The sequence below is a fragment of the Nannospalax galili genome, unplaced genomic scaffold, assembly GCF_000622305.1.
Source record: "Nannospalax galili isolate Female #2095 unplaced genomic scaffold, S.galili_v1.0 scaffold1508, whole genome shotgun sequence".
NCBI classification, from domain to species: Eukaryota; Metazoa; Chordata; class Mammalia; order Rodentia; family Spalacidae; genus Nannospalax; species Nannospalax galili.
The window spans coordinates 1491052-1511373 of NW_008358858.1; the positions used below are offsets into that span (position 1 = coordinate 1491052).

Consider the following 20322-nt stretch of genomic DNA (forward strand, 5'->3'; position numbering starts at 1 on the left):
TGTACATGATGGTTGGCAAAATTGTTTCACTTTTACTGAAAATCTTAGGAAGTGACTAATTACAGAACAGTCATGCTGATGATGAACTTTTGCAATCTTTGCTGTATATATTTCAAACCTTGCAGCTGCAAAAATACACTCAGACCTTCATCAAGCTCCTTTGTGTCTGTTTGTCACTTGCCGACTCCTTGTCCACCCTCTCGACGACCCTGTTCCTGTTGAACTGAACTGCCCCGGTCTGGGCTGGTCCGTCGCAGGTGAGAGATTGCATGATGGGGACATCTGTGTCCTGGGGATACCTGCAATCCTGTCCATGTACCCCAGAAAGGCTGTGATGTTGGAGGATGAAGGGCAGCCCCAGCCCATGTAGGCCTGTGGTCATCTATGTTCGGCAAGATGTATCTCTGGTGTGTTCTTGTCTTTCCTCTTATCCCTGAGTGTCGAATTCTCAGCATTGGGGTCTCAATGCTGTTTGCTGAGCCTCCACCTTGCTGAGGACAGCAGTGATGTTAGAGAAGATTTTAACCTTGTCAAAGTATCAAGGTTTAAGGAATGTTGGGAAAGACTCAGGGGAGCAGGGGGTACCTGCTCCATTATACTGGTGCCTAAAATCACACAAGGCTCCAGAATTCTAGTACTCCAGTAGGGAATTTGTTTTGTAACATGATTTCCAGAAGGCTGAGAACAATGTAGGGAGGGTTGAAGTGGTGGGTCTTGGAGGGGAAGCCTCTCAGAAGGAGAGCACTTTTCCTCATAGCATGGTCCCCTGTCCCTCAAAAATGCTTAACTGGCCCAATAAAAAATGATGTAGTTTTTCTTGTAAAGCAGCCTGATTTTCTTGAATACACTGCAGAACACTTAGTGGTGAGATGCTGAGCCTAGAGGGTAACTTGATTTGCAGCACTATCCCTACGACAAGAAATGAGATTGTACATTTTATAGCAGAGAAAGAAAGTGGCTCAGTGGTAGAACTCTATCCTAGTGTGTGTAAGGATGGGGTTCCATCCATGGACAGTAAAATAAAGAAAAAATAAGAAAGAGAAATAAATAATCCCAAATTTTACACTGAAGTTGTGTCTGGGCACCACTGAAATGTGAAGAAAATTTTGACTACGTTCCCATGGAAGGAGTTAGTTGAGAATCAGATGATCATTTATTTCCCTTAAAAGATTGTATAAGCGTAAACAGATAATTTAGCAGGAGCCTTTTATTAACTCACCTTTGTGTTTTGAGTCTGTCTTATACAGAACAATTTTTGGTAGAGGGGTTAAAGTAAGTTTTTTCCCTGTCACTCTTCAAGGGTAAATATGCCTAACTTAAGTAAACTAAGTATTTCTGTTATAGTAGGGGCAAAAATACAAGTTCTGAAAAAATATTTTATTATTTTTATTTTATGTGTATGAGTGTATTGGCCACATGTATGTGAGTGCACCGTGTCATGCAATGCCACGGAGGTCAGAAGAGGGCTTCAGATTCCCCTGGAACTGGAGTTAAGGATGGTTCATAGCCACAATGTGGGTGCTGGGAATTGAACCCAGGTCCTCTGCAAGAGTAGTCAGTGCCCTTAACTGTTGGGCCATCTCTCCAGCCCCCAAAATACAAGTTTTATTTCTTTACTTTGTTGTACTGAGAATGGAACTCATTCTCAAAGTGTCTTGCCCACACTAGGGAAGCAGTCACTGAGCTATACCCCTGAATGCTGGAGCCTTAAGCTTCGTGTCAGAAGCCATCTCTGTCACTGAAGAATTTCATCTTGCCCAATGGACACCCATCCCCTGGGCTGTAGTGCCCTGCTCACTTGCCATATCTCAGATCCCTTGGCCAGGAGAGCTGGGCCTTCAGTGCAGCTGCATCAAGAGGCCCCTTCAGATTCCCCTGGAACTGGAGTTAAGGATGGTTCATAGCCACAATGTGGGTGCTGGGAATTGAACCCAGGTCCTCTGCAAGAGTAGTCAGTGCCCTTAACTGTTGGGCCATCTCTCCAGCCCCCAAAATACAAGTTTTATTTCTTTACTTTGTTGTACTGAGAATGGAACTCATTCTCAAAGTGTCTTGCCCACACTAGGGAAGCAGTCACTGAGCTATACCCCTGAATGCTGGAGCCTTAAGCTTCGTGTCAGAAGCCATCTCTGTCACTGAAGAATTTCATCTTGCCCAATGGACACCCATCCCCTGGGCTGTAGTGCCCTGCTCACTTGCCATATCTCAGATCCCTTGGCCAGGAGAGCTGGGCCTTCAGTGCAGCTGCATCAAGAGGCCCTATGGTTGGGTGAAACTTTGTCACTGGAAGGCTATTCACCTGCCTGCGAGAGGCCCTCTGACAAGGAGGCAGCAAACACACGCCCCTCAGAATTCAGTAAATGGATGAGGCACCTGCCCCAGAGGGAAGTGCCAGGTTGAAGAGACACCAGGACCCGGGACAGTTCGCCTTCCTGTCTTTCTCCACCTCTAGCCACCAAGTGTTGCCCTAGGGGAGGGGCTGAGGCTCAGAGCCCCAGCATTGCAGAACAGTGACTGTTGCTACCCTAATGATGTGAGGGTAGGACACTGGCTGGCCTTCTCAGTCTTGGGCCTTCCAGTAGCTCCCTCCCTGGGATCAGGGAATCTCCTTGAGTCTGTCCTTAGACAAGCCCACTATGAGAAGGCCCTCCAGGGAGACTCATTACCCAGAGACCCCTGAGGCCCTGCCAGCCAGCAAGGAGAACAGGCCAGGTTCTGGGGGATTCCCTTATTCCCATCCTGGGCCTTTGGAGGAAGCACAGCTGACACACACATCCCCACAGACAGCCTGGCTTCCAGGCAAAGCAACTATCTCAGAATTCAGTGCCAGAAAGGGTGTGTTTTCTCAGAGGAATAGGGGGAAAGTTCTATACTGCTAGCCTGCAGTAGTCAGATATAAGATGGAGTCCGGATGGGTTCAAGAGTCCCCAGTGCAACCCCAACCTACAGCCCTGCCTAGGGACTCTGGGGGGTGGGGAGTTGCTTGGGACTTTTTCTTGCCAACTGCAGCCAACTGCTAGCTGTTCACATACCTTACCTGCTGGGCTTCTGGGTTTTTCTGTCATGTTGCCTGGTACTGGCTGGGTCAGGGTCACCCCACAGCTGGCAGAGACAATGGGGACCATAAATAAAGTATCCACTGGGCCCACAGGTGTGATTCCATCTCTTTTGCCTCTTGGGACAATTGTGTGATAATCTAGGTAGGCTCCCTTGGGTGTTCATATCATGTGTTTACTCCCTCCAACTCTGGAGGGGCAGCACCACGGGTCTTATGAGGTTATGAGAGGTCAGAGTGGCAGTTGCAGAGGGGGTTCCCAGGTTGGGTGTAGGGGTGTCCTCAGTCTTGGAGCTGCAACTAGGCAGGAAGCCAGGAGGCCCCATGTGTTTTCCCAGGTGGGACTTTGGGGCTGGGCAGCCATTTTTGGCAAAGGGCAGCCTTGCCCCTCGGAGTGTCTGAGGCATAGACCCATGGTAGGAGCAGGACTCTCAGGATAGGGAAAGGGACTGTGCTATGGTGGCACACAGCCAAGCACCTGGGATCCCTCCTTCCATCTCAGCCAGGGTACCATGGGACTCAGCAGAGCTCTATGGACCTCTCTGTGCTCATCTGCAGGCCTGGCTAGACCCAGGCTACTAGGACCTTTGAAGGCACAGCTATACCGCCTCTGTTCCTAGTGGCCTGTGCATTGCAAGTGGCTCAAGTAGTACCAGTAGTCTTTTGGGGGCTGCCTGGCTGCTGTTGGCACTTAACTGCCCCCTGCCCTAGTCAGCAGGGCCTGATGAGACCCTCCAGGATGTGTGTGTGGCGGTGGCGGGGGGGACTGCCAGCTCTCTTTTGGAAAGGGAGCACCATGTAGGTGTCTAAGAAACACATGCCATTTGGTTCAGTCACTCTTAGAAATAAAATCATTTATCATCAAAGCCACATAGTTTAATACAGGTGTGTAGTAGGGTGGTACATTTGGGAGGGTGGGAGGTGTCTCTGTGGGGGAAAACCTGGGCTCCCAGTGTAGACAGGGAATAGAAACAAGCTTATTTTTCAGAAAGGGGATATCTTCCCCAGGGGTGACTCAGGAAGAACTAGGACAGTTGTTTAAACCATGTTTGGTCTCCAACATCATCACTGTATCTCTGCCAGGGACACAAACTTGTGGATGTCCTGGGCCAGAAGCCTGGGCTCTTCAAAGGCAGCAAAGTGGCCCCCACGTTCCATGTAGGAATAGGAGATGAGCTTGGGATACTTCACCTTCACCCACTTTTCCGGGGCATGCAGTAGCTCGCAAGGGAAGGCAGCATAGCCCATGGGCACAAAGACCTTCATCCTGGAGAAGACAGGAATAAAGTGAGGTTGGGACTCTGTGCATCCCTATCCCTACAGCAGGGCTCTCAGGACCTCCGGAACGCTGAGTCAGGCCACGTGAGCCATACTGATAAGGGCAGAGCAGGGCTCACACAGCCCTCCCACTGCAACCCCTCCTTCCCACTCACTAAGGACCTCCTCTGTCAGGCAGGGTGTGTGAACCTCTAATGTCCACTTTGTTTGCCTGTCCCTTTGCTGCCACCTGAGGGTCTGCATATGGGCCTTGCAAATTTGAAAGCACCTGCCCCAGCAGGCCAGGATCCCTAGGGGTTGGGCACCCAGGGCATCTGTCATCATTCTTATCTTGTTATCATGCCCTGCCTGGGTTAAAGACCAAGTGGTCACCAGGGGCCCTTTCCCTGCTCAGCCAGGCTCACCCCTCATGCCTATGGACCATGATACCCTGGCCCAGATTCTCCTTGTAGAAGCGCTGGGAGGAGACGATGGTCCCTGTTGTCCAGTAGATCATGATATTGGTCAGCAGATCATCCAGGGTGAACTTCCTGGGAAAACAGGACAGGATGCCCAGGCTCAGTATAGGTTATAGCTGTCAGGAGCAAAGGTGCTGGTCCCTTCAGGCTGAGCACATCAGACAAGGGGTGATGTGCTCAGGGAGAGGCTGATGAATCTCAGTTGCCACCCAAGAATTTGGCCTTCCACAGGGATATAGTCCCAGAGACCACTGATAACTGTCCACCCTGTATGAGGAACCCTATTCTGGTCACAGGCTGTGTACTACAGAGGACTGCCATTGCTCTCATGATAGTCACTGACCCCATTCAATCCCAGCTACTGACCTCTCCAAGGATCCCAACCCTGGGTCTATCTTGATGGGCCATGACCCACCACTGTCCCACCTTTCTTGTCACTCTCTTTGAGGACATCTTAGTCCACCAGGCATCAATGCCCACTGTGTCTGGCTCTCTCATTTCTAGGTTTCTCTGCCCTAGGGGAGTTGTGACCTGCCTGTGTTGGTCCCTAAATCAGCCAATCTGCCTCCTTGGCCCTATGTGATTAGGCACCTCCTCCCCAGGCTGGTCCCAGTACACAATTTTATGTTATCCCCATACCCTGACTACCTGGTGCCCCCTTTCTCCTGTCTCTATTCTCTGGTTCTAACCTCCTCTCCCATTCTTTCTTGACCCTGCACACCGGAACTGTTCTTGTTGCTCAGGCCTATAGGAGTGAATCTCTTCCTGGATTCTGTCTTCCCAATCTGTCTGTCCCTTTGTCCTTTCCTATCCCTCCTCCATAGCCAACAAAACTTACTAGCATCCCTGGATGCTGCTCTTCATATTTTCTCTGATATCTACCCAGGATCCACCACAGCACATGGGACCTCCCCCTCCATGTAATACCTCACCCGAGGTTCCACACTTGTGGGTCCAAGCTCTGAATGGGCACTCCCACTTGGACATCCTGGAGCCTCTGCTTCTCAATGTGACCATGCCAAGAACGAGCTGGGCATCCATGCGGAGCCACTCTGACACAGTGCTCATGCCAGTGCTTCCTCATACCCTTGCACTCTCACAGCCCTGCCCCTCCCATTTGCTCCCCCTGGGGGGTCTAGGTCCCAAGTGAGAGGGCTGGGGTATTCTACAATAAAGGATATTTGCTGCCTTTGATCTGCATATTTTGTCTTATCACCTACTGGGAAGGTGTAGACCTTTCTTGCCTCCACAGAGGGCCTCATTGGCCATGAAGTAGGATGTGCAGCAAGCCAAGCCAGACATAGGCATGGAATGGCAGGCAGGGAGAGGCAGGGCCTGTGGACCTGGTCCTGAAAGTAGGGAAGTAGGGCCTCACCTCTCCAGGCCTCCGTCCTCCAGGTCCCGGTATTCTGGTTTGGTCCAGGTAGAGAACTTTTCTAGGATGTAGGCAGCCAGGCCCACAGGAGAGTCATTCAGAGCACAGCCTGGGCAGGAAAGAGCAAGGGAGGGATTCAGACCTGGCTCCAGAGTACAAGCCTCCAAGACTGAGGTGTGAGACTGTCATAGGGGCAGGAAGCCCTGCCCTGCCACGAACTGTACTTCTGGAGCCCTGCCCTGGGCAGCTATATCTAGTAAGTAGGGAATCAATCCTCCCTATGGTCTCATGGGGACTCACACACTATATGGGCTGTATCTTGATCAGAAATAGGATAATCACTTACAAATAGACGTTGATACACCCATGAGCTAAATACTGTTCCAGTCACCAAAATGACAGACACCAGGGAGTAAGTCAGTGCTTAGCATCCATAAGGTTCTAGGGACCATGTCCAGTATCAAAAAGCATGGCTGGCAGGCCGGGCGTGGTGGTGCACGCCTTTAATCCCAGCACTCAGGAGGCAGAGGCAAGAGGATCTCTGTGAGTTCAAGGCCAGCCTTGTCTACATAGTAAATTCCAGGACAGCTGGGGCTACAGGGAGACCCTGTCTCAAAAAGACTGAAAAAAAAAAAAAAAGCATGACTGGGTAACAGTATAGGTGAGCCTCATAAAGCCATGTTGAGCAAAAGGAGACAGAACGCAAAGAGCCCATGCTGTGTGGTTCCAGTCATGGGGAGGGTGAGAACAGGCAGCGGCACCCTGGAAGACCTGGTGAGAGGAGTGAGGGGACAATTCAGGTCCAGAAGGAGGCCATCAAGCATGTCAGGGAAGTGTGGTCTTACTGGGCACTCAGTATATCCATTTGCAATACAAGGTTAGGAAGCTCTTCTGGAGGGTGCAGCTGGGAGGCAAGCGAGTTAAAGATTGCTCTGTGTTGTTTTCGCATTTCCAATCATCTTTACAACGAACATCTGTTTCATAAATGGAACAAAAGCCTGGCTTTATAAAGTGCTCTCATTTTTAGGACCTGTCCTGGGTGTGGCTATTAAATTGCCATGGGAACTGAAGGATACTCTGAAATGGGCGACATGGTTCCCGGGTGCTGTTTTCGTGGACTCAGGGAACATCCAGGAGCCCTTCAACTGTCCCTGGCTCTTTCATGGGTCCCACCTGCCCTTGTCTTTCAGCTACTTTACAGCTCTGTAAATGATAGACAACTTAGAGCAAAACAAATGATTCTTCATTGAGTAGAAATTTTGTTGTCCAGTTGTCTGGTGGACAGTTAATTATCACTTTTTATTTTATTTTATTTTTTTGTCTCTCTGTCTTGGGGACTTACAGGTTCTAGACAAGTGCTTTACCACTGAGCTATACCACCAACCTTTTGTTTGTTTGATTTTGTTTTTTGAGACAGGGTCTCCCTGTAGCCCCAGCTGGCCTGGAACTTGTTATGTAGACCAGGCTGGCCTTGATCTCACAGAGATTCCCTGCCTCTGCTTTCCGAGCACTGGGATTAAAGGCGTGTGCCACCATGGCTTCAACCCTTTTTACTGTTTTTATTGAGATAGAGTCTCACTATGTTGACCAGGCAGGCCTTTGGCTTTTGAATCCTGTTGCTTCAGACTCCTGAATAGCTAGGATTATAGATCATTATAGATCTGTATCACCAGGCCTGGCCACTCTGTGTGTTTTAATGAGTTTTATATCCGTTAGAAAACAAATGTGTGTTCTGTCTTTGAACTATTCTTGTTTATTTGAACATTTTACCAGTTTCTTTATAAATGAATGTCTTAAATAAAATCTTGGACACATGCTCACTTTATACTTATGAAAATCATGATATTTAGCCTTTTGTTTTATTTTCCTTCCTTCCATATGGCCTTGAACTCACTGTGTATACTTGATTGGCCTAAAATTGTGGCTCCTCTGGCCTCTGCCTCTGCCATGTTGAAGAGTATAGCCATGTGCCAGATACTTAGTGATAGGGTTCTGGGGGCAAGAGTTGTGACTAGCTTGCCTCTTACCCCCAGATCTTAGGCCCCCACTTCCTCTGCCTCACCTCTTTCCCTCTGCTTCCCAGCATAAAACTGCAGCAGAGGGGGTGGGGGTGGGGTGTTTCAAAGCCCTGGAAAAACTTATGGAATCAGGTTAATGGAGTTGTTGGGATTAGCCTAGGGATGATGAGCACCAGGAATCTTGCTTCTGTAGGAAATGCATTAAGGGTAAAAAGTGCTCTGAGCTTGATAGCTCATGCCTGTAATCCTAGCACTTGGATAAGCTGAGGCAGAAGGTCTATGCATTCAAGTTTAGTCATGGCAATATAGTGAAACTCTGTCTTAAAATTAAAAGCAAAAAAGAGCTATGTATAGGTGAGAGGTTGAGCCCTTGTCTAGCACAAATGACTCCCTAGGTTCAACTTTCAGCACAGAGAAAAAAAGTGCCCTGAGGTCCTTGTTAGGGGTTTCCATGCCATAAGCACTGTTCTCAGGGGCAGTGAGGTTCCCACTGGTTCCCCGTGCCCTGGGGTGCTCACCCACGGTGTCTGGCTTGGTGGCCTGGATGTGGAAGTAGCCACTCTCCCTCATGATGGTGAAGAAAATCTTCTCCTTCAAAGGGTACAGCAGCTCAATATCCCTCTCAGTATAGCCCAAAAATCTCCCAAAACGCCGGCCCAAGAGAAGTGTCGGGGTGTAGATATTTCTCGAAATGAAAGCCATGTTCAAGTGAAGGCCTTTCACGTGGCTGTAAGCAGAGAAATGCGCACAGGTGAGCTTGGCTGCTATCAAGGGGAAGTGGGAAGGAGACGGCGGAGGAAGGGACAGGCCCCAGGATTGAAGCGCTCAGGCCAGTCTCTTTTAGAGCCTGTCACACTGGGGATCCATAGAGTTGGAGATATGGGGTTGGCGGGGACAACATCTTTCTAGAGAGTTCTGATCAAGGCTGTTCTAGAGCTTGTCCACCATGGAGGTCTAATACAACCTCCACCTCTGCTCACTTTGCTCTGCCTGTTTCAGACACCTCACATGAGTAGAGCTGCCACCCGAGTTATCCCAAGAATGAGGTCAGTGGGTCAGTGTGTCCCTGTGGCCACCTAATGGTGAGGGAATCTCCTTCTTCTGTCTGGAGCCCACAGGTATTCCTGCCAGGGTGGGGGGCTGGGTAAAGGGAGCCCCAAGTCTCTGGACACTGCTATGGAGGGCCTGGCGTGAACAGTCCTGTGTCCTGTATGGAAGCCGCCCACACACAGATCCCTGCAGAAGCTGTGCCATGCCTGCATGCCTGCTGTGACTCACTTGGGGACCAGCTGGGCCATGTTGGTACAGATCAGGGACCCCCAGTCTCCACCTTGAATGTAGAATTTCTGGAAGCCCAGTCTCGACATCAGTTTGTAGAAGATCCTAGCAGCCGCCACTGTATTGAAGCCTGCATTTGAAGGGGACAGACAGGGTGTTCTGCATGGTCCAAAGAATCATCTGCAATAGCTGGCCTTTCTGTTTAGAATCAGTGAGTCTATTACGTCTATAGCAAGCAAAAGTAAAAGAATAAACAGCAAGTAGCAGAGAGATAGCCAAACATCACCAGACTAGGAGTTTATAGCATTCAGTAGAGATGAATGGAGTAGCCTGCTTGAGAGCAAGCAGTATAGGGGCTCACCAACATCTAGCAGAAATCAATGGGGAAGCTGAGGCAGTCAGCTGGAGTTCCTTCTTGAGAACTTTCTCTGTGTGGATGAGCTTCCAGCCTCTCTTTCCCTCTGTCAGCATTTTTATACCATGAGATAAACAATAGTAACCTCTGTTGGAAATAGTTTGCCTTCTACCTGTTCTCAATGCTTTTAATACTCTAGGATGCTTGCTGTTTTCCCTCTCTTCGTCACAGAGTGAGGAAGCCAGCCTGACCCAGGACTGGGTGTTTTGGAGGATACTTTGAGACAGCATGTTTGAGTTTGAAATAGGTGAGGTGGGAGGAGGGGACAACGCAGTTTCCATAGTCAGCTTCTCAGGGAGCTCAAACAGCATAGAACAATTTACCAGTATAATGTATATTACATGGGGGATTCACAGGTAGGCCTCTTGGGTGCTCAGGTACCTGTGAAATTTCCCAGATCTGCCTCTCCTCAGGCCGAGGAGAAAGCAGAAGGAAAGACCAGAAGGAAAGAGTCTTGGTGCCCTAAGTAAGGCCCCCTATCCACAGGGCAGTGTGCCTGGTGCTGCCTCCTTTGGGACAGAGGAACCACTGTAGGCTCAGTGAGCTACACAGCACAGGACTCAGGGTAAAGCTGGCCCCCAGTGAGCTCTGGAGTAACAGAGTCCAGGCCTAAGTAACACTGGGCAGTGCTGTCATCACCCTCCTCAGCCTCTTGTCCCACTACATCTTTTACTCTGCTATACCTCAGGTTCAAGAAGAAGTGACCCCGAAGCTCCTAACATGCTTCCCAGACCTTCCTTCTTGCCTCCCTAGCAATTCCTTCCTCAACTTAGAAGGAGGGCCTAGGGACATCTTGGCCATATGGGACATGGCCTGAGGGGTGTGGCCCTCTAACACACAGCACCTTTCTTGCTGGATGCCTCTGAGAAGCCATAGCCAGGAATGGAGGGGCAGATGACTTCAAACACGTGCTCATCGCTCAGGCCGTGGGTCTTGGGGTCAGTTAGTAGTGGGATGATCTTGTAAAACTCGAAGAAGGAGCCAGGCCAGCCGTGCACCATCAGCAAGGGCTTTGGGGTGCGACCTGAGGGCAGCTGGGGGGGCTTCACATGGATGAAGTGGATGTCCAGTCCTGGGGACAGAGAACAGTCAGGGTGAGGGATGGAGAGTGCTGCAGTTGCAGAGGCTGAGGTCCTGCGGCCATTCTGTTTCCCTGTGTGCCGTTCCTGGGAGAACAGGTGCTGTGCCCTCGGTGTCTGCAGGGTGCTGACGACAGTAATAACAAGTCTCACTGTTGGTGCTTAGAGTGTGCTCTGGTTATGTGTGTGTCCTTGCTAACCTCTCTATTACATTAGAACATGCTCTCCAGAGGGTGGGGATGGATGGTTTGGGTGTGCACTTCTTGGTTCCCATGGTCCAGAACAGGACCTGACTTTCCACAGGTATTGTTTCTGTGAACACGTATTCAATGAGGAAAAATCAGGGGCCAGAAAAGCCCACAGATCCAGCAACAGAGGATTAATTAAATGGGTTTCAGATAAAGAGTTCACTGCAGTACAATACAGTCAGTCATTTGAAGGTACTGTGGGGTGTGTTCATCTAATGTAGAAAAGAGTTCATTGCCATGTGGCAAAATGACCGTGTCATGGCCACGGTATAGCCAGTTTTGCAAAGTTTTATACATATGTATATTTATGCCAGTACTCTTTCACTACATGAGATTATATTATTTAGAAAAGTTAAAGTACTTTTATTTACTCTTTGACAATTTCATACATGTCTTAAATTATCCACCCCCCCAAATTCCCTTCCCACTTCCCCAAGACCCGACTCAACACAGGCCCCTCCTACCTTCATCTCCTCCTTCCTCCTCTTCTTTTATTTATTTATTTATTTATTTATTTATTTGCTTTTGGTATTTTATCGTAGCTACACAAATTAACTACTACAATTTTACTAAGTAGTTTAAGCTGGCCTTGTACTCATGATCTTCTTGCCTCTACATTCTTTTGTTAAAAAAGTTTTATTGAATTTTAGCAATTTCCATTCAATGTAGTTTGATAGTATTTGGATCCTCTCCCCTCTCCACACCTCCATTTACTGCCCACCACCCAATTTAATATACTCTATTATATGTATAGTATGGTGGCCTATAGAGTCTGATTTGTGTCCACAAATGTCCTTCAGTGTGGGTCCCTCCACTAGAATATGGTTAGCCCACCAAGAGTTGCATCATTGTAAGAAACTGTCTCTCCCCCTCCCAGAAGTCATCAGTTGTCAAAAGCTCCTTAGGTTGGGTTGGGCTTTCTTACCCACTTTCCCATGTCTATGCCTCTTCTGTTTTTAACCCACTGGGTTCAATTAGTGCTGCCTTCATGCGCATGGGCAACCTGCCAGCAGGTACACTCCCAAAGAAAAATGATTCCTCCTCCCCTAGCAGCCATCAACTGCCAATAGCTCCTTAGCTAGGGGTGGAGTCTCATAAGCCCCTCCCTCATCCATGCTGGACTTATTGACTGGCTTGATCTTGTGCAGGTAACTGTAGCTGCTGTGAGTTCATGAGTGCAAAAGCCAGTACAAGGGGTTATATTCTGGTGAACCCATCTGCAGTTGAAAAATGTGGAAGTCTAAAATGCATTTAAATTGTAGTAGTAGAGCATTTGCACAGAATGCATGAGGCCCTGGGTTCAGTGCCCAGCACTCTACACACACACACACACACACAAACACACACACACAAACACACACACAAACACACACACACAAACACACAAACACACACACATACACACACACAAACACACACACACATATACACACACACAAACACACAGACACAAACACACAGACACAAACACACACACAAACACACACAAACACACACAAACACACACACATACACACACACACAAACAAACACACACACAAACACACACACAAACACACAAACACACACACATATACACACACACACAAACACACACGCAATGCATTTATATTTGTTATTTTTATTTTATGTGTATGAGTGTATTGCCTGCATGTAAGTGCATCCATGTCATGCAATACCTGTAGAGGTCAGAAGAGGGCGTCAGATCCCCTGGATCTGCACAGTTGTTAGCTGCCATGTGGGTGCTGGGAATCAAACCTGAGTCCTCTGCAAGAGCAGCTAGTCCCCACACAATGCATTTAATATACCTAACCTACTAAACATGAGCACTTAGCCTCAACAGTCCCCTGCAGAGTAGGTTGCTTCCTCTGTGATTGCAGGGTTATGTGTGAGCTGTGCCTAGACTGTTTGTCACCAGCCCAGGAGAAGGACCAAACTCAAAGTATGGTCTTTACAGAAGGCACACTGGTTTTACAACATCATAAAGGAGAAAAATCAGAACCAAACTATTCTAAGTCAAGGAATTGATATAAGCAGAAATTTGAAGTTCTCAAGGAATAAATTCCAAAAGTATGCAAAGTCCTCCTCCAGGAGCAGTACAGCCAAGTTCTTTGATTTTGTTCTTTGTGATATATATACTTCAAGACTTTTCTATATTAAAGTTATAAATATATATAAATTTTCTACATGTATTGGCACAAACATAATTTTCCAGTTATAAAACTATTTTTTTTAACTTTTTAAAATTACTTATTAAAATTTTTACTTATTCTTTCATTTTGTGGAACTGAGGCCGAATCCCAGGACCTTGCACATTCTAGGCAAATGGTTCACCAATGAGCCACACCCCTCCCCTGTTGCACTGGTCTCTATGGCTGTATAATGCAGTCCTGATCACTACAATGTATTCCTCTGGCATCACCAAAACTTCACACACTGTTAGTATCTCCCCTTTCTTATCTGCGGGCTTCTGGGAGTCTCCCTGTTTCAGACACCTCATGTAGGTAGGCAGAATCATGAAGAATCCCCCTTCTGGGACAGACATTTGTCACCCAGCACAATTCAATATCCTAAAGATTTGTCCACAGTGCAGAATTTGTTTCTTTTTTCTTTTGAAACTGGTGATCACTATAGCCCAGGCTAACCTTGAACTTTTGATCCTCCTGCCTCTGCCCCCAAGTGCTGGGATAACAGACTACCACAATGGCTTAATATTCTCCTTTAAAAGCTGTATAGCATTGGCATGCATATTTAGCGGAGTACAGTTCAGGGTCTCTTGGTTTTCCAGTCCCAGGATCCCGCCCAGGACCCTCCTTACTTGTGTCCTTAGGTTCGTCTCTAGTTTTCAAAAGATACTTAGTGGGAATTAACTGTCTTTTAACAGATAAAATAGCATGCTCATTCTATTTTGGAATCATTTTTTTCCACCTAACATCTATCCAGGATGTCCTACATTGCTAAACTTACTGATCTTTTTTTTAGTGTTTTTGAGACAGGGTCTCTCTGTAGCCCAAGCTGTCCTGGAACTCACTATGGAGACCAGGCTGGCCTTGAACTCACAGAGATCCACCTGCCTCTGCCTCCCAAGTGCTGGGACTACAGGCATGCACCACCACGCCCGGCTATCTTACTGATCTTTTAAAGCTTATATTAATGGGTATTTTTATCTTTTCTGGACCAAACTGCATGATATGAGGTTATTTTTTATTCAAATTCTACTGACACATCATCTGATGTTAAAATTAGAAAAAAATACATATGCGTGCTTATGTCCACATGGGCTTTCCCTAAGAGGCTATGTAAGGATGGCAGAATTTGAGTTTAAGCTGGGGCCACGGTGAGGGGAACACTTTGTTTTCTCTGTATTTCCTGACGTACTTTTAAAATCTTGAATATTTATAAGAGTTTTTAATATTTTTAAATATTTGCTCCTGTAGAGCAAGAGTTGGCAAACTTGGTAAATTAGAAATTTAAAATTGCTATTGTCACTGTTATCATAGGACACTGGTTTTTTAAAAGCCCACAGTTCCTAGTGGACCTTGTGGGCCTGTTTCCCTTTGTGGAAGGAAATGCTCTAATTGGGCCTCCTGTGGGTCAGCTGACTCAGAATGCCAAATTGAGTGCGGGAAGAAAGTGTTGGGCCTGGTGGGAAGTGAGGGAAGTCATGGGTGGAAGGTATTATTGGTAAAAGGCCTGAGCTCCCTGGACAGTTGCTGCAGGTGAAGGGAAAAGGGTCAGGTGAGGAGGCTAGAGAGCTTGCCTGGGCCTGGACCTCTACCTCCCTGTCTCCTCTATGAGCAGGCAGGTAAACGTACCTTTTAGCATCTGAGGCCCTTAGACTCGGGAATAGAGATGGCCCTCCTGCCCAAAAGGTCTGGGGCAGAGGTGGATCTGGAAACCTATTACAGAAGGAACAGAGAAGTGGCAGGAACAGGGGGCTTGAATGGAAGGGACAGTGGGGATCTGGACAGAACACTGATGTGGGGTCCAAGGGTGGACCATAAGCAACTAGGTATATAGAGGTCAGAACACTGACTAGAATTTTGCATTTCTCTAGCTGCAAAATAACTGATCTATCCTTCTGTCTATCTCCACAGACTGATGGTTTGTTGATTCTGGGCATTACTTATGTATCCTGACAAGTAATGATTCAAGATGAACTAAGACTCATAACTGAATCCTAGTCAACTACCACAGGTTCCAAGGGCCCTACTGCATGGTTGACTTGGGATCACCTTGTGCGAGAAGGCTGCTCCTGTGACTCACCTCCCCTGGTCCAGTGTTCTGGAAACATACCTTCAATCTTGGTCTTGAAGTGAGGGTACTTGTTGAGGAGCTCCACCTGCTTCTTCCAGTCAAACTCATTCCTCCAATAGGACACAACTTTCTTCAGGTAGTTGGAGTTGAAGCCATAGTGGAAGCGGCTGCCCTCCAAGGGTGGGGTTATACGGAACCCATCAATCCTCTGGTGTAAGTCCTGCAGTGAAGGAGAGAGAGTGGGTGACCAGGAGCAAGAGAGAACCCAGAGTTAACCCCACAGCCATACACAGGACACCATGGTGTAGTCACACAGGGTGCCCAAGTGTGTCTTCAGATCCCTGTAAGGCCCATAGGTTTTCTCCTATGAACTCTGGGTTTCCTTTCATCTCTCTTTGTTTGGGGGTGATAGGAGGTACAGAGAAAGGAGGGCTTTGTACATGCTATGCATGTGTTCTGTCTCCTAGCTACACCCCAGCACTCATCTCTCATTTTTTAGGTATATGACAATACTCATTTTTAATTCACCAAAGCTTCTATAGAGCAAGAGTTGGCAAGATTTGTAAATAGTCACAGAGCAAAGTGTTTATGCTTTGAAAAATGAAGGAGCTGCCACAGATAATCTGTGCATGAAGAGATGAGGCTGCACTCCAGTCAAACTTACAATTAGGGCTGAAACTTGAATACCACACAACTATTACCTGCCACCAAGTATTATTTTTCTTTTGGATTCTGTCCACGCCATTTAAAAGACGCAAAAGCTATTCTTGGCACAGGGTAGTACAAAACGAGATAGGCTACACTTGGCCTTGAGCAGTATGCCAGGCCTTTCTGTACAGCATCAAGTGATCATAACTCAGTGGGATTAAAATGGACCACCCAGGAGATGGGGTCTGGGTACAGTAGAGCTGGCTGAGAGTTTAGCAGCCTGGCTGAAGGACGTGAATGTTGCCTCATGGAGTGGCTCAGGTGTCATGATTCCCAGAGATGTTCACATCCATTGGCCTTCCCCCCAAACAGGTTTTAGAAACTTTAGACTCCTTCAGAATCTAGACTCCACCCATGAGCGATCCTCAGAGCTCAACTTTCACCCCAGGAGCCAGGCCCCAGTGTGTTCCCCAGGGCAGACTCAGTCACTTACTCTTGGCTTCCTAGTTCTCAATCCCTTCCTCCTTGGAAATTTGGTGACCTTTTGTGGGTGCATCTGATGAAGTTAATCCCTATTGATCTGTGGGTCAGTATCTCTAGATGTATTCCTTTCTTATCTATGGATGTTAAATATGAGCTATATGCGGGAAGGGTCTCTGTCTTCTCCAGTTACTCCACAGAGCAAGTGTACATAGTAAGTGCTCAAGCGTCACAGGGTAAAGGAAAGGACACGTCATGCAAGGTCACCCCGCCTTGTAATCTTGCTCAAGTCTGGATCCCCCAGGAGATTGTCTTCCCTTCCTCACTGGTCCCTTCCTTTCTGACTCCAGCTCCATGTAGAAGAATCAGTGGACTTGAACCTGAGTTCAAATTCTTCCATTTGTTCTCCATCATGTGAGACCCGCCGCTATACCACTCTCAGTTTCAGGGTCTACCTCTGGGATCTGGGACAAAAGGCCCCACCGGGTGGGCCTGATGCAAGGACGTGATGGACCCAGTAGTGGCCAACTCACAGTAGGGAGCCTACCCATAGCGGACCCTGTGGCCTCCATATTATTGCGTTTCCTGGGGTACTGCCTCCTTCTGTCAGTACACTTCCACATGGGCTGAGGGGCATCTGCTCACAGTCTCCCCTTTAAGCTCTGTATTAGCCTCAGGTGGGCAGGGAGGGTTGAGGTTGCTTTCTGTGGCCCGTGGTGTATACAGTGGTCCCATTGGCAGCCCTTCTAGGTCTTGGTTGGGGAAGGGAAAGGAGCGGGAGCAATGGGATTGCTCAGCTGGACGTATCTTTTAAAAGCAATCTGCATCTGCCCAAAGGGAGAAGGATGGACAGACAGAACCTGTCAAGATGGGTCATTTCCAAAGCCCCATCCCGACCCATGTCCCCATTCCAGCCCAAGAGAAACCACAGCAGGGCTGCCCCTCTGGCCTCTACCCTTGCCTAGGAAAAGTATCTCACCTTGATCTCTTCATCTGATGTTTCCACCTTGAAAGGTCGGATGCTCTCATCTTCCCTGGCTGAAGGTTTCGTCCCTGGGCCCCACCACCCATCTTCAAGTGGCAAGGTTTCTTCCTTGTCCCTTGAGACGAACCAGTAGATGACAAGGCCCAGCACTGAGGCGAGAAGAAGTTCCAGCCACATGATTCCTGTGAGATGAAGGGGACCCCATCAGCAAGAGAGACAACCTGGCCAGGACTTGGTGCCTGACTGTCCAAAGACTCCAGTTCCTAATGGGCTCCTTCCCCAGCTCCTTCCCAAATGTCATGGCTAGTCTTGATTGCCAGCTGGGATTTGGAATCACCTGGAAGACAAACCTCTGAGTGCCTGTGAGGATGCTTCCAGAAAAGTCTAATTGAGGTGGGACGACCCATCCAGAATTGGTTGGCACCATTTCATGGGCTGGGGTCCCAGGCTGAATAAAAAGGAGAAAGCAAGAGCAGTAACATGCACCTCTCTCTGCTTCCTGGCTGTACGCACAGTGCGACCAGCTGCCTCTTGCTTCTGCTGCCACGCCTGCCCCAAACAGACTCTACCCCCAAACAAGGAGCCAAAACAAGCGCTCTCGCTCTCTCTCCCTCCCTCCCTCCCTCCCCCCTCCCCCCTCATTGCTTCTTATCAGGTATTCTGTCATAGTAATGAGTAAATAACTAATATACTACCAGCCCCTGGCTTCATTCATGTTTGTCCTGCAAAAGGTGAATATTTCCAGAATGAAAATGGGTTTCTTGTGTCAGCCCACCATAAAACTTAAGAAAAGTCCAAAGGCTGCAAGGAAAGAAATATTCTGCATGGCCAACAGTAGCTGTCACAGAAGGCTCTGCCAGACCCCCAGCCTGCACAGCGGCCGCCACAGCCTCACATAGACATTTCTGCAAGGATGTCTGTCCAGCAGATGTGTTCTGCCTCAGACTGAAGCCATTTGCCATTCTCATTAATCACTGTGGCTAGGAGTTGTTATTTCAAAATAACTGATGTTGGGCTGGAGAGCTGGCTCGGCAGTCAAAAGCACTGACTGCTCTTGCAGAGGACCCGGGTTTGATTCCCAGCACCCACATGGTGGCTAACAACCATCTGTAACTCCAGCTCCAGGGGATCTGATGCCCTCTTCTGAACTCCATGGGCATCACATGTAGGTAGGTGTACTACCTACATGTAGACATTACACTTATACACATAAAATAAAATAAAAAATATAAAATAGGGGCTGGAGAGATAGCTCAGCGGTTAAGAACACTGACTGTTCTTGCAGAAGATCTGGGTTTGAATCCCAGCACCCACATGGCAGCTAACAACTGTCCATAACTCCAGTCCCAGGGGATCCAACAGCCTCTTCTGACCTCCATGGGCCTTGCACGACATGGGTGCACTTACCTACATGCAGGCAATACACGCATACACATAAAATAAAAAAATAATTTTTTAAAAAAAGTTAAAAACATTTTATTATTTTTATTTTATATATATGAATATATTGTCTGCATGTATGTAAGTGTACCCATGTTGTGCAATGCCTGTGGTGGTCAGAAGAGGGTGTTGAATTTCCCTGGAACAGGAGTTACAGACACTTGTTAACTGCCATGTAGGTATTGGGAATTTAATCCGAGCAGTCAGTGCTCTTGACTGCCGAGCCAGCTCTCCAGCCCAACATCAGTTATTTTTAAATAATAACTCCTAGCCACAGTGATTAATGAGAATGGCAAATGGCTTCAGTCTGAGGCAGAACACATCTGCTGGACAGACATCCTTGCAGAAATGTCTATGTGAGGCTGTGGCGGCTGCTGTGCAGGCTGGGGGTCTGGCAGAGTCTCTGTGGCAGCTACTGTTGGCCATGCATAAGATTTCTTTCCTCACAGCTCTTAACCACTGAACCATTTTTCCAGCCCTATTTTCAACATCTTTATTGAAACAGAATGCACTTACCCTACAATGTACTCATTTCAAGTATACAATCTAGCTGGCTGGAGTGTTCTCATGGACACATGTGGCCATCTGCACAGCCCATGTTAGGACACTGTCATCCCAACAAAGAGAAACCTTACACTCTGAACCTGTCATTCCTCCAGTGTCCCAACCCATCTTGGGCCCAAGGCAACCACTTCTCAAATTTCTGTGGCCACACTATTACATTTTAGAAATCCCAGCTATTCTTTAATACCCATGTGTCTGAATCTTTTGTCTCTTTTTCTCAGAAAGGAAGAAAGAAAAACTTTGGTCTCTGCAAACCAACACCAGAAAGATCCCAGCCCAGCATTGTGGCCTGGGTCCTCGGTTTCCATCCTCCTAGAGCAGTGCCCAGTTTGGCATAAGCATGAACCTAACCTTGGAACAATGACAGAAGAGGTTTTATTGGACACACTATAGTGAGGACCAGTGGGGTGACAGAACAGGGAGAGGACAGAGGAAAAAGGCCCTGCAGGAAACCAACACCGTGTGCTCCCCATCCACTAGTATCAGATGTTCAGGATCTTGCCAGTTCTTGTAGAGGCCCCAGGATTGCTCCTGACAAAGGCTGTCCTTTTAAGCTGAAACTTGGGCCACTGGCGCCTTTTCTAGATACCAGCCCACAGAGTGTCAGCATCAGGGCTTCTGTAGAGATGCAGCGGGGTGACCCTACCGACCTCCCTAGTTCCACTGTCAGTCCCAGAGCCGCCTCTGCCTCTTCCTAATGTGACTTCAACTTCCTACCCATCTCTTTCTTGGGGTGTAAAGTTC

The 20322-nt window shown here is 47.9% G+C and overlaps 1 protein-coding gene across 2 annotated transcripts in view; it reads right to left on the minus strand.

Moving 5' to 3' along the window:
- Positions 1-3892: 3892 nt before the first annotated feature.
- The window catches only part of LOC103725113 (epoxide hydrolase 1), a 29451-nt gene continuing 13021 nt past the window's right edge, over positions 3893-20322 (minus strand). For both annotated transcript variants that reach the window (XM_008822393.3, XM_029558260.1), the window contains exons 2-9: positions 17569-17756; positions 15501-15681; positions 10722-10949; positions 9463-9592; positions 8703-8911; positions 6167-6275; positions 4738-4863; positions 3893-4322 (exon numbers count right to left, since the gene is read on the minus strand). In XM_008822393.3, coding sequence (XP_008820615.1) covers positions 4121-4322; positions 4738-4863; positions 6167-6275; positions 8703-8911; positions 9463-9592; positions 10722-10949; positions 15501-15681; positions 17569-17751 — 1368 coding nt within the window. In that variant the 5' untranslated portion in view covers positions 17752-17756 and the 3' untranslated portion in view covers positions 3893-4120. The remainder of the gene's footprint in view (positions 4323-4737; positions 4864-6166; positions 6276-8702; positions 8912-9462; positions 9593-10721; positions 10950-15500; positions 15682-17568; positions 17757-20322) is intronic.